We start from the raw sequence: 13,679 nt of genomic DNA, 5'->3' as shown, positions 1-13,679 counted from the left end.
ACAAACTCTTTTCATAGTACCTATGTGTTTAACCTTCCGTTATCTTGTTTAAGAACGACCACACACGAATGGTAACGATAGCATATTTGCTCAAACGTACATATTAAAAAAATAGTACATTATAACGTTTCCATTACCATAAACTACTTTCGATACCGAATTTCTTTATCTCCTCTCTCATTTATGTCTCGTTTTGTCTGTTCGTGCATCCCATCTGAAATCTCTACATCCATCCTGTTTTTGTAATTTATGGAAAAGATTAATGTGCGATAATAGATAAGTCCAGACTTCATCTTAGTCATTTATGCAAAATTCTATACAGAAGACATTGTAACTCTTATGTGAACAAAATGAACCTCATATCTAAAATTATACACGAGCAAAAACTGTCCTATAATAGTAGAATATAAATAATTGTATATAATAGTAATATTCTTTCGCCATTTAACTGCAAGAAACAATCAACTTTTCCCAACTCATTAATTGATAATATACTTAAGGGAGTCAACATTTTATGATTAAAATACTGAATTCTACAAGATACATCACATTACGTTGAAGATTAAAATAACAGAGAATGTCAAGCACTGGTTTTCAATATTTGACCTTAACGCTAACTTTCCAGTAAGAGAAAACAATTCTTAGGGAAAAAAATGTATCCGCAAGTATTTTAAGAAATACATTTTAATACTTGGAATAAAGTGCAATCGTTTTTGTAATGGTAAAAGTAAAACAATAAAACCCATTTCCATGGCAACAAAAAGGGTCCCAAAGATGTAAAAATTAAGATAAAACGACATGTAAGCAGTGACTTACGAAATTAAAAGTATTTTTTACATTTTTGCATACATTTCGTTCGTTTTGGAGCATTATTTTTAATAACATTACTACGGTTTCTGGAATTACAACCAAAACTATGCTAATAGTGTGTTTTCAATCATATATATAACCTTTTACAACATTAAAAAATAGTTCTCTCCTTGAAACTGAACCTGTAGCATCTTTAAAAGAACTAAAATAATGCATCTACATACACATTAAAAATATTAGAAACATGAACAGGCTCATACTGAATTTGACAATGGTCTAGATTATATCAAATGTTAATGGGAATGAAAAACACATCAGGATTACTTCAACTGATCTTTTAATGAACTGATATTTCTTAATTAACCATTAAGAAATATCGGTCATCTCTTATAAAAGCTCTATAAAGCATTTGAGCAATAGAAAGAGTTATGTTAGAGGTTTGTATTTTGATGATTTATTGATTAATGATGTATTAAATGTTTTCCTTCTTATAATTTGATAAAGCAGCTTAATGCAAGTATTCATCCAGCACAAAATATTTCAGAACCATTTCCTCAATACATAAATCTAGCATCAGGCATGTACACAACATTATTCTACGTTTTGTGTATGCATGTTGATCATTTGACTGAAAAGATGCCTAATTTTGAACAAAAAATGTAAACAACCATGGGGAAGCCCTTTAAAAGGGATATTTCTCAAATATTTCAGTGAGCAGTTATGATACAACACAATACTGTAAGACACAAATACACAATATAATGAGGATTACTTATTTCATGACATGATACACCAGATACAAAACTGTGGAAATGAGCAGACATGATGACCAGTTTGTGTTGGGAACCTACTGTCTATACCAGAGCTTAGACAAAATAAAAGCTTAAATGGCAGTCCTCTTTATAAAAATGGATACTGAGGCAAGCAAGATGACAATCCATACACTTCACTGTACTGCTATGCTAAATGCCTACAAAATATTCATTTACATTATCTGAACAGAGAAGGGACTAGAGAAGTAATATTCTCTCCTGGTCCTGAAGGACCACAGTCTACCATATATTACAGGTCACTTAGAATTCTCAACAAGGAAAGACCTGTAAACAGTAGTTAGACAAGTAGATAAAGTAAACTATCAGTTCATACAAAGTCGCTAACAGTCCAGGAGGAAACAAAGCCATAAGACACGGATGCCCTCCATGACTAGGAGAGTCAGTGGTCTAAACAATGGAAATGTTTCTTGCCCGTTACACATAGGTTGCAAAAATTTAGTTAAAAACTGGTATAAACTCAAAATAAGGAAGATAAGCTCACTTGTTTTCCTAAAATGTGAAAGTGAAAGAATATTTTTATCCTCATAAAATGGCTACATGCTACAAGGGATGACAGATAATGATGTGAGGAATGATGTGAGGAACCACACAGCAAAGAGAAATAGATCACATTTCCTCATGAACAAAGATATTTTACAGTATCCGATGGCATTTGGAATGATGTGCAACCTGCAAAACCAGACTGAAATGGAAAAAAAAAAACAGCAGCTTCAGCTTTTTCAAGGAGCTTTCAAGGTTCAATTTCTAACCCCCCCAAAAAGTAGAACCCATACTTTTTCAAGTGAAAAAAGTTCCTCCATTCAAGTACATTTTTTTTTTATTTTTCTCAGTCCGATGAAGTTTTGACGTTTGTTTGCACTTCTGAGCTCTGTTCTTGTGACTCGTTGTTGAGAGCCTCAAGGGGCAGATTCCTCATCTCGGCAATGAGCCGCTTGACTCCTACCATCCACTGGCTGACTTCATTGACATGATCCACCATCAAAGAGCGGTGCATCTCATCAGCAAGGTCCCAGTTTTGTCTCTTCATTTCTGTAAAACAACAAGTGCCACCATGGTCAGGATGAGGTGTAAATGTTTCACTGCCGAGTATAAAAAAATACAATCGCACATCAGGGCGAAAGATGAAAATTAAATTCTACGTGTTGCCGACGTATAAATGAAAAGTGGAGGAAGAGATGGAAGATTTAGAAATGCACGTCAACAGGTGTGAACACATTTCTGCGTTACAGCCCTCATACCTTGAATAAGAAGGTTCATTCTTCTCTTTACAGGAAGGGACAGCTTTCCGTTTCTCCACATCTCCTCAAAAAGTTTCAACCGCCTACCGACATCATCACAAACTTGCTTCTGCAAACAGAGAGAGTGTCTCAGGCTCTGATCAATCCAATCAAGACTCACTTCACAAAATAACATGTAATGTTATTAACATATTAATGTGATATTTTCTATAGAAATGCAGAATAGATTGCGCTGCTTCTCATGAAATAGATCTTATATATCTTTGAGGTTTTATGAAACGATGGTGCCAGTCTTTTTTGTGTCCATTCGTCAAACCAAGCTTTATTGTATGCATACAAGGAGCAACACATTTCAGGCTTATTGTTGTATTGCTCAGAGGGAATATGGCTCTACACAGCTTATATATACTTTTCTCCACACCCTCCCCCTCCTGTCTTTGAGGTAGCTTTCTTAAGAAACTCCAGGACTCAGAAAGCACTTAAAACATTCCTTCCTTATCAGGAGTTTAGTATAAACATTCCCAATCAGGGAGTTTAGTACAGAAGATGGGAGTTCAGTACAGGGAGGGAGAAGCATCTGTGCTAAAGCAAGCATGAAGGTTAGAGTTTAGCATGTGAATTCAGCAGGAGTTCACAGCTCCTACCACTATATGGGTACAGAGTAATATACAGATTCTGCTAGCAGACTCCATCATCAAATTGACCATGGCATTAATATTTATTTTTTAAATTTCACATGCAACCACGCAATACTTTGTATTGGGTATATTTATACTGAAACAGGGCAAAATGTTTTCCACAAAGCATTCACAAAGTCATCGTCTGACCTTGACTGTGTGTTTGCAGGCTGACAGAGCCCAGCTGAGCTGTGCCATGACATCATCAACATCAGGTTCGTTTTCTCCAGCTGCAGGGTCAGTAGGTCCAGCGTGACTCACTGCAGGACATTGCAGAGGACGTGTTGCTACTCCGCAGGGGGGAGGAGCCAATGGGTTCATGGGAGGAGCAGAAGGCACGACTGGGGGCGGAGCTCCACTAGGTACAGAAGCTACGAAAATGCCAGGAAAACAGAAAAGAGGTCGTTTCAATTATTCTGTTGGCATGCTGTCATTCATGGTTTTATTTTTTCCATCCAGGTTATCAAATTTTTATTTTTATTTATTTTTTATTAAATACTCCAACTGACACAACTCAAAACAAAATTCATCTCTGAGCAGACACCATAGAAGAGAAACTTTACATAGACAAGTGTAAGGTGTTAGATATCAGATGAGTGAGAACTAGAACAAACAATGCATGGGAAAGAGCTATGAATTTATTCTGACTCCTCTCTTTCTGAAACTATACAGTGTGAGGAAATATCAAACAACACCTGTACATGATATTAGGAGCTTATTATCATCATAATACAAGGACTCTGCAACACAACTTTAAATTCAGCTTAGGAGTGTTGAAGACAAATATCCAAGAGAGGATAATTAAACAGAGTATTTTGGAAGAATGCAACCAGTTCCCTAGTGGTAGAAGCTACCTCCATGAAATTCCTTAAGAAATGGATCAGAGGATTTAGTATCAAGGTACTAGCAACCACACAGGCAAGATGGGCCAAATGGCAATCTCTCACCTGCTACGTTGATATACCAAACTACTGAAACCTTTATTTAAAAACATAATGGCACAAAAAAAGACTTTTCCAATTTTACAGACTGATCTGAGCACATTCGAGTGAAGGTCTAGGCTTCACCATACTCACCCTGTGACGTGTCAAGCTGAGGTGGAGGTACTCTTTTATTTAAGAGATTCCGTTTGCTCCCCACTGCCTGTGTCTGTAAGCCATAGGAAAACTGTGGAGGATCATTCCAGCCCCTCTCTTGGTTACCTGCAAACCAAAGAATGTAACTGAAACTACGATATTTAAATATTCCCTTGCAAAACTGAAATGGCTCATTAAATTAAGACCGTTTAAGTTTGAAACGCAACAAATCGACACAATTAAGTATTCAGTCCCCAAAACAAGCCTCTGTACTCTACTCTTTGTAAAACGTTCTGGCCCCTGACTTCAAAGTTAAAGCAGAAGAAGCTTGTAACCCTACCTGCAAGTAACCCCGATCCAAAACTGACTACAATGTATTTGTTTAAAGTTTCGTTTCTGAAACTGTCGCATATATTCAAAAGAAACGCTAAAATCAAACTCTTTAAAAAGGAATCCAAACAGTGAAGACTGCAGTGCTGACACCCTCTCACTCACACTTGACAAATGCGTAACAAAAACATTTATAACACCTTTATCTTCCCATTTAATAAAAACAAAACCTCCAATTGCAATAGTCATAAAAAAAATCACACGGAAAACTTCAGCAACACTAAACACAAAGAAGTAAAATACGAATCGTGATCTTTTATTAACTTTACCCTAACATCCTGTTCTACATTCCGACCCGTTTAAATTAAAACTCAGTTCAATGTATTTTGATTTTACCTGGTTTAACATAGAGCTCTGCCATTGCACTTCCTGCCAAATCACCGCTTCACCCGATATATCCGGGATCCATGAGCTGTAAACCCTGACCGGTTGTTTTGATTCCGGGGAAGAGTTTCCGGCTGTACTTCAGAACCACGGGGTTGGTTGTTCAAAGTTTGTGTATATGAAAAAAAAATCAATGAATGACCCAGGTGCTATAACTGTGGTCATGCAAACCACTGAAAAGACTTACACTCAGTGCTTGTACATCTCAGACGTCATTACTGATGTGAACACTTTCCATTTGACCTTCAAAAAGTTATGAGTGTTTAATACTACTTTCATAAGAGACACCCAGACAACATTTTATATATATATATCTGTTTAGGGAATGTACTTTATATTTATCTTTCTGTCTCTGGACTGAAAAATAATAAGCATAAGTGAACACCATTTACAGGGATCTGTTTATGTTCTTTTTGTATACATTTTTAGTGATTTTTGTCAACACCTCAAAATTTCCATCATGATCTACCAAGTGGTTTTGTGTTCTTTAATATTAGTTCATCACCAGACAGTCTGCCAACATGTCTCAGGTAAGAACAGATAATCATACAAAGTAATTTTAAAATGTAAAAAAAATGTATTTTAACATATCTGGATTTTATCCCTTCTCTGAATAATCTATGTACAATATGTGAAATATCTACAGATGTTAAGTATTTTTCAATTTAGTTTTGCTTGCTTTATTGCACTTCATATATTTTACAATATAAGCATTTGTCAGATTCACAACGTTGTTTAGTTCACATCATGTTTATAAAGAATTGCTTCATATGCTAATTTTTTTATATCTACTTTTCCTGATAATTAAATCCAACAGATACTATATTAGTGACGTTTCGTCTTTACTAAAGGTAATTTCTTACATATTTTGAAGCATGAAAATTATTTAAAACATTAAACACATCTAAAATTACAGTAAAGCAAAAGTAAAGAACACATTCCCTAAATTAATTTTACAAATTGTTTTACGGCATTTTAAAAGCATTTTCTACTCCGAATACATTAACATTAATATACATTAATATGCAATAGATCTACAGTATAACAAATGAGGAAAATGTTTGTCCCCACATCCTATACAAAATTAATTGAAATCAGAATAAGCACAAATGACTCAAAAATCATTGTTTTTCCTGAATTATATTTTTTATTATGAAAAATAAGCTTTTAATGTGCTTCATACTGTAGATCTGAAATTGCACAGTAATCACCACTGACAGTTCAAGTGCAGTATTGTGTCACTGGAAGGAAAACAGAAATAGATTTTAAATTAGCTCTCTGCTGACTCCATGCACCCACTAAACCTTATGTGTCAATAATAAATAAATACTACTTAATAAACTAATGAAATCATATAATTTACCTGGTATTTTCAGCCAGCTTTCAGGAATAGCGGTATGGACAAAAACCTTTTTCTCACAGTTTACATAGAAAATAGTTCTTGATTTTTTTTTTAAACATCTGTGATATGCTTGCTCCTTATTTTTTTCAACAGATGTCATTGAAATCAGTTGCATAGCTGGATCTACAGTTCAGCTCCCTTGTGAAGTAGGGACCAGGTTTTGGAATGCAAACCCTGATGCTGGAGTTTCATGGTACAGATGCTCTGATACAACGTGTAACCAGCTGCTCGTCACCTACACAGCCACGGAAAAGCTGATCGTAAAACAAGACGCAAAGAGGATAAGTACTCAGTCCAGGAAAATGAAGCAACCTCACTTCTCCATTATCATCAAAGATATCCATCACCAAGATGAGGGGTTGTATCAGTGTGTGGTGTATAATCTACATCAAATAGAAACGACACACACAGTACATCTCAAAGTTACCAATGGTAAGGCTTTGATGGCTAAATTCTCACCATAGGACTTTTTTTTTCTAATCATTACAGACCTCTGTAATACCAAGAGCTTTAGGAAATCGTAACCTTTTCATACAGTGAAACACTTATTTTCAGTGTGCCTAAGATTTAAATTTCAAATGTTGTGAAGTTATGTGAGTAAATTGCTTGCAGAAAGCTCCCCTCTGCCTTTGCAGCTGCTTCCTGTGTGTCGAAGTAGCTGCCATACATGTTTTTTAACCTCCTTTGAAATAAGGTCACCTCTAGAAGATTATAACAGCATGGTAACTTCAAAATGAGAGGTTTGCATTAAATCAGGATGGTGTGAGATCTAATCTCTCCGTTGAATTCTGTATGGTTTTTTTTTGTCATCTGTGGCTTTATATGAAAATTGCCACTCTACTGTAAATCCTTGAAGATGTGATTAAGTGATCAGTCTTTTATTGAAGAGAGGTTTTGCAACCTGAACAAATGAAGATCAAGGATAACTGATCTGAAACTGAGTTAAGAATGAATATATGTGAATATTGATCTAAACATTTTGGAAAATAGTGGGTCTGAGCCTTGCATTTTTCCTACATTTCTCCTTGCAACATGTATAAAATACTGTACTGGACGTTTCTCAAAAGAATTCGGCATATTTTGCCTCAAATTGGCAATCAAGTTACACCCTTTTGTCTTGTTTTATTCTACAGTACAACAATATTTAATGGGAGTGCATGGGGTTTGATAAAAAAAGAGGCAACTTCATAAATACATAGATTCAAACATACAAAATGAAATGGAAGGAACATTATGGTCATAAACATGTTCATGTTTAGATTGTGTTCATTTAGTGTTATAGCTTGTTAGGTTAAGAAAGAAAGCCTATTCACATCTTTCTCAATTTCTTAAAAAAAAACTGTAAAAAGAGTAATCTCCTTACAATATTAATAGACATATTGAATATTCACATGTTTCCTGCTCAGTTTTCTTTTTTTTTTCTTTTTTATTTTTTTTTACAAGCACAACAGAGCCATCTAAATACAAGACCTTCAGACATTCTGAACATTCAAGCTGGCTTAACCACAGTTTCCTTTAAAGAGCACTCTAGGACAGAAAGATCATCTCTGCTGTCCACTGTCACCATCACAGCACTATGCATCACCTCCATTTTTCTTGGTCCATTACTCTTTTTCTTCTGGAAGTACAGACAACATCAGCAAAGGTGAGACCGATGGCATTCATTTTCAAACCGTGGAATCTACCCAGGTGTACTGTTCACATAATGTCATGAAACTGGTTGCAAAACCGGAGATTACACACTAATAGGAAATGATGGAGAATTCTGAAAATAAAATAAAATCTAATCATTGAAGAGAGAATGCCACATTAATGCATGTATAACAAATTAGCAATTATATTATTTAGATCTTATAATTGACAATAAAACATAGTGAGTTTGCCACTACTGACGCATTGTAGTGACTCTTGTTTTCTGTTTATAATTTGAAGATATAGAACTAGGAAATATCTTACTATAAAAGTACCTGAAACATAAAAAAATCAATCCATCAGATTTTATTTTAATCTATGGATTGGAAAAATATGGACACATACAAAATCAAAAGTCCCTTTTTTTATATCTTATCTTTACCGGAATAAACTCTACCACAGAAAGTTTCCATCTGCACAAACAGTTTGTAATGCTGAAGTTTCTTTACGATAAAAAACAAGAACGTGTTTTTTTAAAAATAATTTTTCCAAACTTTTTACATTTGCGGTTTCACTGCAGTGGCGCTATTTGGAATATAGCATTTAATTATATCTCAAATGTCAGCCAAAGGGCATTAGAACACTTCTGTAAGCCTGTGGTTGATTAACATGCAATCTGAAGTATCCTGATGTCCTTTAAATCCAATGAACATCTCAAAATCAAATTAGTACTATCTCAATTGAATAGACAGTATACGGTACTGAATGTACAGTAGTTGGCCATAAGCATTGAAAAACCATTCACTAAATAGTGCTGTTAATACAATTAGATAATTGTAGTAGATAGTAGATAATTATACAGTTTCTAATTAATAACCAATGTTTGTTGATTCTCTCAACACATTCTTGCAAGGACTGGAGGCACTTGTAGTCGGAGCAATCTTGGTCAGACGATGGGTGATGACCATATATACGCAGAAGTCTTCACGAACGCCTTCCAAAACAACATTCCAGGTTAGAATAATTGTTTCTTAATGTCAGGCTTAAATTCCAAATTCATGTAGCGGGTAATGATAGCATGCCCAGGGCGGGTAATGAGCCTACTGACCCCTCTGTTGCAGGACAGACCCTGGGTCATGTCATTAGCCAAGTATTACTGGAATGCAGAAGTGCACAATGATCAGGATTTTAGCATGGGCATTACTTTTCCTGGATCTTCTTTGGATTTGAGAAAATAGAGATGCTGGTGACTTGCTGGGCTCTTGGCATAAAGTCCAAAGAACCTCTCCAAGCCTCCCCACTGTAAGGCACTCTGTAGCTTGCAGCATATGAAAGGATAAATAGCTTTGATGAGTGTGTCACAGGAGCATGACTCTGAGCCCTCATTCTCCACATGTAGTAGTCTAATGAACCCATAGGTTCAAACAATTGGCAATCGGAGAATAGGTGCTTATCTAAGGCTCTGTAATGGACTGGTGTGTTCCCTCAGCCAGGCAACTTTGATACAAAAACTAAACTATGATACATGTAGTTCAGGTGGGTGGCTGCATCAGCATGCATAGGGTGCAAAGGAACAAGTAATAGGTTCATTCCATGCTGAAAAGAGAAGAAAGAAAACACAACGTTTCAGCCATGGAGCCTTCTTCAGGTCTGATACATTTAGCCTTTATGTCACATAAATTAATATTTGGCTGAACTACTGAAAAATATATTGGTTTATTATTATAATGATTGGAAATAATTTCCTTGTGAAATATGGATATAATAAAAAACAAGATCAAGAAGCAAGATCAATTATTCAACACAAGGCAACCTAGTGTTTTTTTAAGAAATAGAAGGTATGACTAATAATGTTCCTGAAAGTTAAGGGACACGGGAGCCTTACCTAGGAAACAAGTCAAAAGTCAGAAATAAAATACATTTCACTAAAGAAACACCTTTAATAATTGGAAATAATATTGTTTAAAGGCTGCTCTGTTTTTCATTGCTATTAAGACAATTTTCATTTTTCTAAACAAGAATGGTGCCTATTGTATGGACCTAAATAGTCAATTGCTCCGTCATGCAAAGAATCATGAGTGTTAACACGCAGCAATTTTCTTAAGGGGATGAAATGGAGGAAGATTATGAAAGTGTGCACTATGAGATGTTACGCAGAGACAATTCATATAATGGTAAGTTGGATATTATAAATAAACAGAAACTAAAGGCAGCACATGGAGTTTAAAATAGTGAGATTACAATAATAATAAAGCCATGAAGATATAGCTTTGCTTTCACCTCATTCCTCTTTCCCCTTGCAGTATTATATTGTACATATTGTTGAGTGTTTTTAATTTTCCAAGAAACTGCAGAACACTTCAGTAAGAAATACGATCTCCTAACAATCATGTCACATGTGGTAGATGCAGGAGTAGGTCTAGCATCAACACTTGAGTAAGATTGCTTAGACAAATGTCAGTTCTCAACCCACAATTTCCTATGACTGTACCTTACTTTTGTGTTTCCGTCTCATTGTTATTATCTGCGCCGTGCTTTTGAAAATGTTCTGTGGTATTTTTAGCTTTCAAGATATATCAAAGCCAATTGGAAAAAAATGTTTTATTTGTCTTGATAGATGTGTACAGCAACTGTAACCAGAGCTTTGGGATACGCTAGAGGTGGCAGAAGAGAGAGCCCCGATAGTGTGGATCTGCTATACATGATGCCAGCTTACAATGTATTTTAACTGTTATCATTCATGACAGCTAGCTTGATTGGGCTGTGACGAAACATCGTAGTTTGATTAGTTTGTTTTATTCTGGATGCATTCCAAGTTGCCATGGATAAGGACATCTGTTAAGAAATTATTTTTAAAAATCTCATTTACCGTTAAACATGTCATTTGAAACACATTTGTTCAAAAGGGAAATTTAATGAATTAGTTCCTTTTCAGAAGAATACTTATGTCCTTATGAATGGAGAAGCAAAGTACATTTCCTTGAGAGGTTCATTCCAAAATCATATTAAAAAAAGATGCATATTTTAATCTTAGACTTGGACATGCAGTAGCTCTTTCTAATCTCTTTTCAATAGTCTTATAAGAACAGAAAGTTTGTAAACAGAAGAATACATCAAATGTATGGAAAGCTTCCCAAAACATCAACTGAACACTTTAGTTTGGGGGTTTTTGTGGACATACTGTACCTGCAATAGGACATACCATGTCCAATCCAAAAAAAAAAGACAACAAAACAACTTAACTTTAACATTTATCTTTTAGTGTTGTAACAAATGCAGCAGCTCCAGAATAAAAGAGAACTGCTCAACAAGTAGTGAGTCAGTACTGGAAACAATATGCATTTGGTTTTACTATGTTTCAGGTAACTTAAAGCTCTGTCCTATAATGTACATGTATCACGTGTCTGAAAGTACAGCGTGTGGTCACTTACTGTACCTGCTGATGCAAAAACGTTACCATTCAATAGTGTATTTTCAAGCAGTTTATTGTTCAAACAAGCACAGGGCATAGGATCCCTTCTGCACTTTGAATATGTATTCTTACAATAAAAAAATTTTTACAATCAAATCCATACATGTTCTACTGTTGTGCTAATATGTTGCAGTATTTTTACCGGTAGTATAAACAGCAAAACCACATAAATTAAGACAGGAATCATAGTGATAGCAAGCATCTCATATAATTCTCCTTAATCAGGAATTCAATAAACATGTTTATACATGCCAGAATGCAGTCATTACCATTCTTTTTACCTGTATATTAATAAGGAGACCTGAGTTAATTTGCTTTATAATACACTTTTTCAGGGAAAAACAATTCATTAAAGAATTAAAAGTTCCCCAGAACATTGGCAATTATCTATCAACACATTCAGGGGATGTGAACAGGGTCATCAGAAAATACTTCAGACAAAGAAGGAAAAAAAAGCACATGCACCAACATACAGTACACTATTCAAAAATATGCCATCTTAGTCTAAATTTGTATTCCTTCTCATACATGTCCTTACTGTAGTTTGTTAACTACACATTACAATTTGTCACCTTTACCAGAATGGGCATGGTGCCGATATATGGTTTTGGAAACAAACTCAAACGTTAGGCCTTGACTTAGGAGTTGCTCATGAATTGATATACAGTATTAAAATAAACCCTACTAGGGTTGTCCACTAACCTGGGTTGAAATAGATCCCCACTTTACTCTAATGATTATTTGTATTGCAATGGTCAGTTGTATACCTATTTTATGCCAAATATAATTTTCACAAATTCAAAACAAATTCTGGGTTGGGAGACGTTCTTGTCCTTCAGTAAATGTCAAGAAAAGTGTCGAAGCACAACTGCAAAACAGAGATTCAGATGAATTATGTTTCAGTGTAAACACTTTCTATAACCTATACTATGCAAAAATTAAGTATTTTTCATATCCACTGATCTGACAGATTATTAATTTTATATAGATTTTATGTGGGGAATGGAGCTGCATTAAGCAGTCTGTTATATTCCACACTTCACCTAAAGTCATCCCGCTCATCAATGATGATTATACACCTGTTTCTTTCTCATGTTAACTCACCTTTGAAGTATAATTATTTTTTTCATACTTAGCATTTGGAGCCACTGAAGGAGAAGTATGGAATGTGAAAAAACAGCACCTTGATTTTTTTTTCATATTAAAATTGCACCTGAAATGTGCCCTGTAAAGATATGTAAATAGTTTTAGAGACAATAAAACTGACAGTCCTGTTAAAAGCAGGCAAAATGAGTCCCTGTGCTCGGTGCATTTCCTGTGGATGAGGCTATCACCTGTAGGAGGATTAAAATCCCATTCTGTTCGGGACTTTTCAGACTTTAAAGACAAAGGCAGGACATGTCTGTCTCTGCTCTCTCTCTGTTCTCCACAGCGGCTAGGGCATAGGTACTGCCGACTGCTTGTTTCTCAAGGTCTCAAAGAAGGCCAGCACCCCCCTCTTCATGCCAGAGGCCCCAAACTTTGGTGGGGAGTTCCCACGGCGACGGGGGGCGAAGGACGAACTGTCCATGGAGGTGGCACGCTTCACCTTGGTGCTGGCTCGAGACATTTTTGATTTCAAAGGTGGGGTCTGAGCCACCAAACATTTCTGATATTGAACCTGCAGAAGAAGAAGACCACTGTTAGGACAGCAATATAGACAACGGATGTATTCATTTACATAACTAATATGAAAAGTAGTTATCTTGAGGATCAAATGGCATTT

At 35.5% G+C, this 13,679-nt stretch overlaps 3 protein-coding genes across 3 annotated transcripts in view; 1 reads left to right on the top strand and 2 right to left on the bottom strand.

Annotated features, from left to right (window-relative positions):
• Positions 1–668: 668 nt before the first annotated feature.
• sra1 (steroid receptor RNA activator 1) lies at positions 669–5,455 on the bottom strand. Its single transcript, XM_088932827.1, has 5 exons — positions 5,361–5,455; positions 4,635–4,760; positions 3,709–3,929; positions 2,882–2,990; positions 669–2,672 (listed from the first exon to the last, which is right to left on the bottom strand). The coding sequence occupies exons 1-5, from the start codon at positions 5,383–5,385 to the stop codon at positions 2,470–2,472; spliced, it is 684 nt and encodes a 227-aa protein (XP_088788953.1). The 5' UTR covers positions 5,386–5,455; the 3' UTR covers positions 669–2,469.
• A 413-nt stretch (positions 5,456–5,868) lies between these two features.
• On the top strand, positions 5,869–11,100 carry LOC148821159 (uncharacterized). Its single transcript, XM_088932126.1, has 6 exons — positions 5,869–5,938; positions 6,904–7,242; positions 8,254–8,455; positions 9,356–9,456; positions 10,548–10,616; positions 11,060–11,100. The coding sequence occupies exons 1-6, from the start codon at positions 5,869–5,871 to the stop codon at positions 11,098–11,100; spliced, it is 822 nt and encodes a 273-aa protein (XP_088788252.1).
• Positions 11,101–11,913: 813 nt separating this feature from the next.
• Positions 11,914–13,679, bottom strand: part of apbb3 (amyloid beta precursor protein binding family B member 3) — a 29,751-nt gene continuing 27,985 nt past the window's right edge. Inside the window, exon 12 of the mRNA XM_088932124.1 lies at positions 11,914–13,574. Coding sequence (XP_088788250.1) covers positions 13,350–13,574 — 225 coding nt within the window. The 3' untranslated portion in view covers positions 11,914–13,349. The remainder of the gene's footprint in view (positions 13,575–13,679) is intronic.

The sequence above is a fragment of the Atractosteus spatula genome, chromosome 14 (genome assembly GCF_055471065.1).
Source record: "Atractosteus spatula isolate fAtrSpa1 chromosome 14, fAtrSpa1.hap1, whole genome shotgun sequence".
Lineage (NCBI taxonomy): Eukaryota > Metazoa > Chordata > Actinopteri > Semionotiformes > Lepisosteidae > Atractosteus > Atractosteus spatula.
The sequence above is the reverse complement of the archived record's forward strand: the minus strand, read 5'-3'. Positions and strand labels throughout refer to the sequence as shown.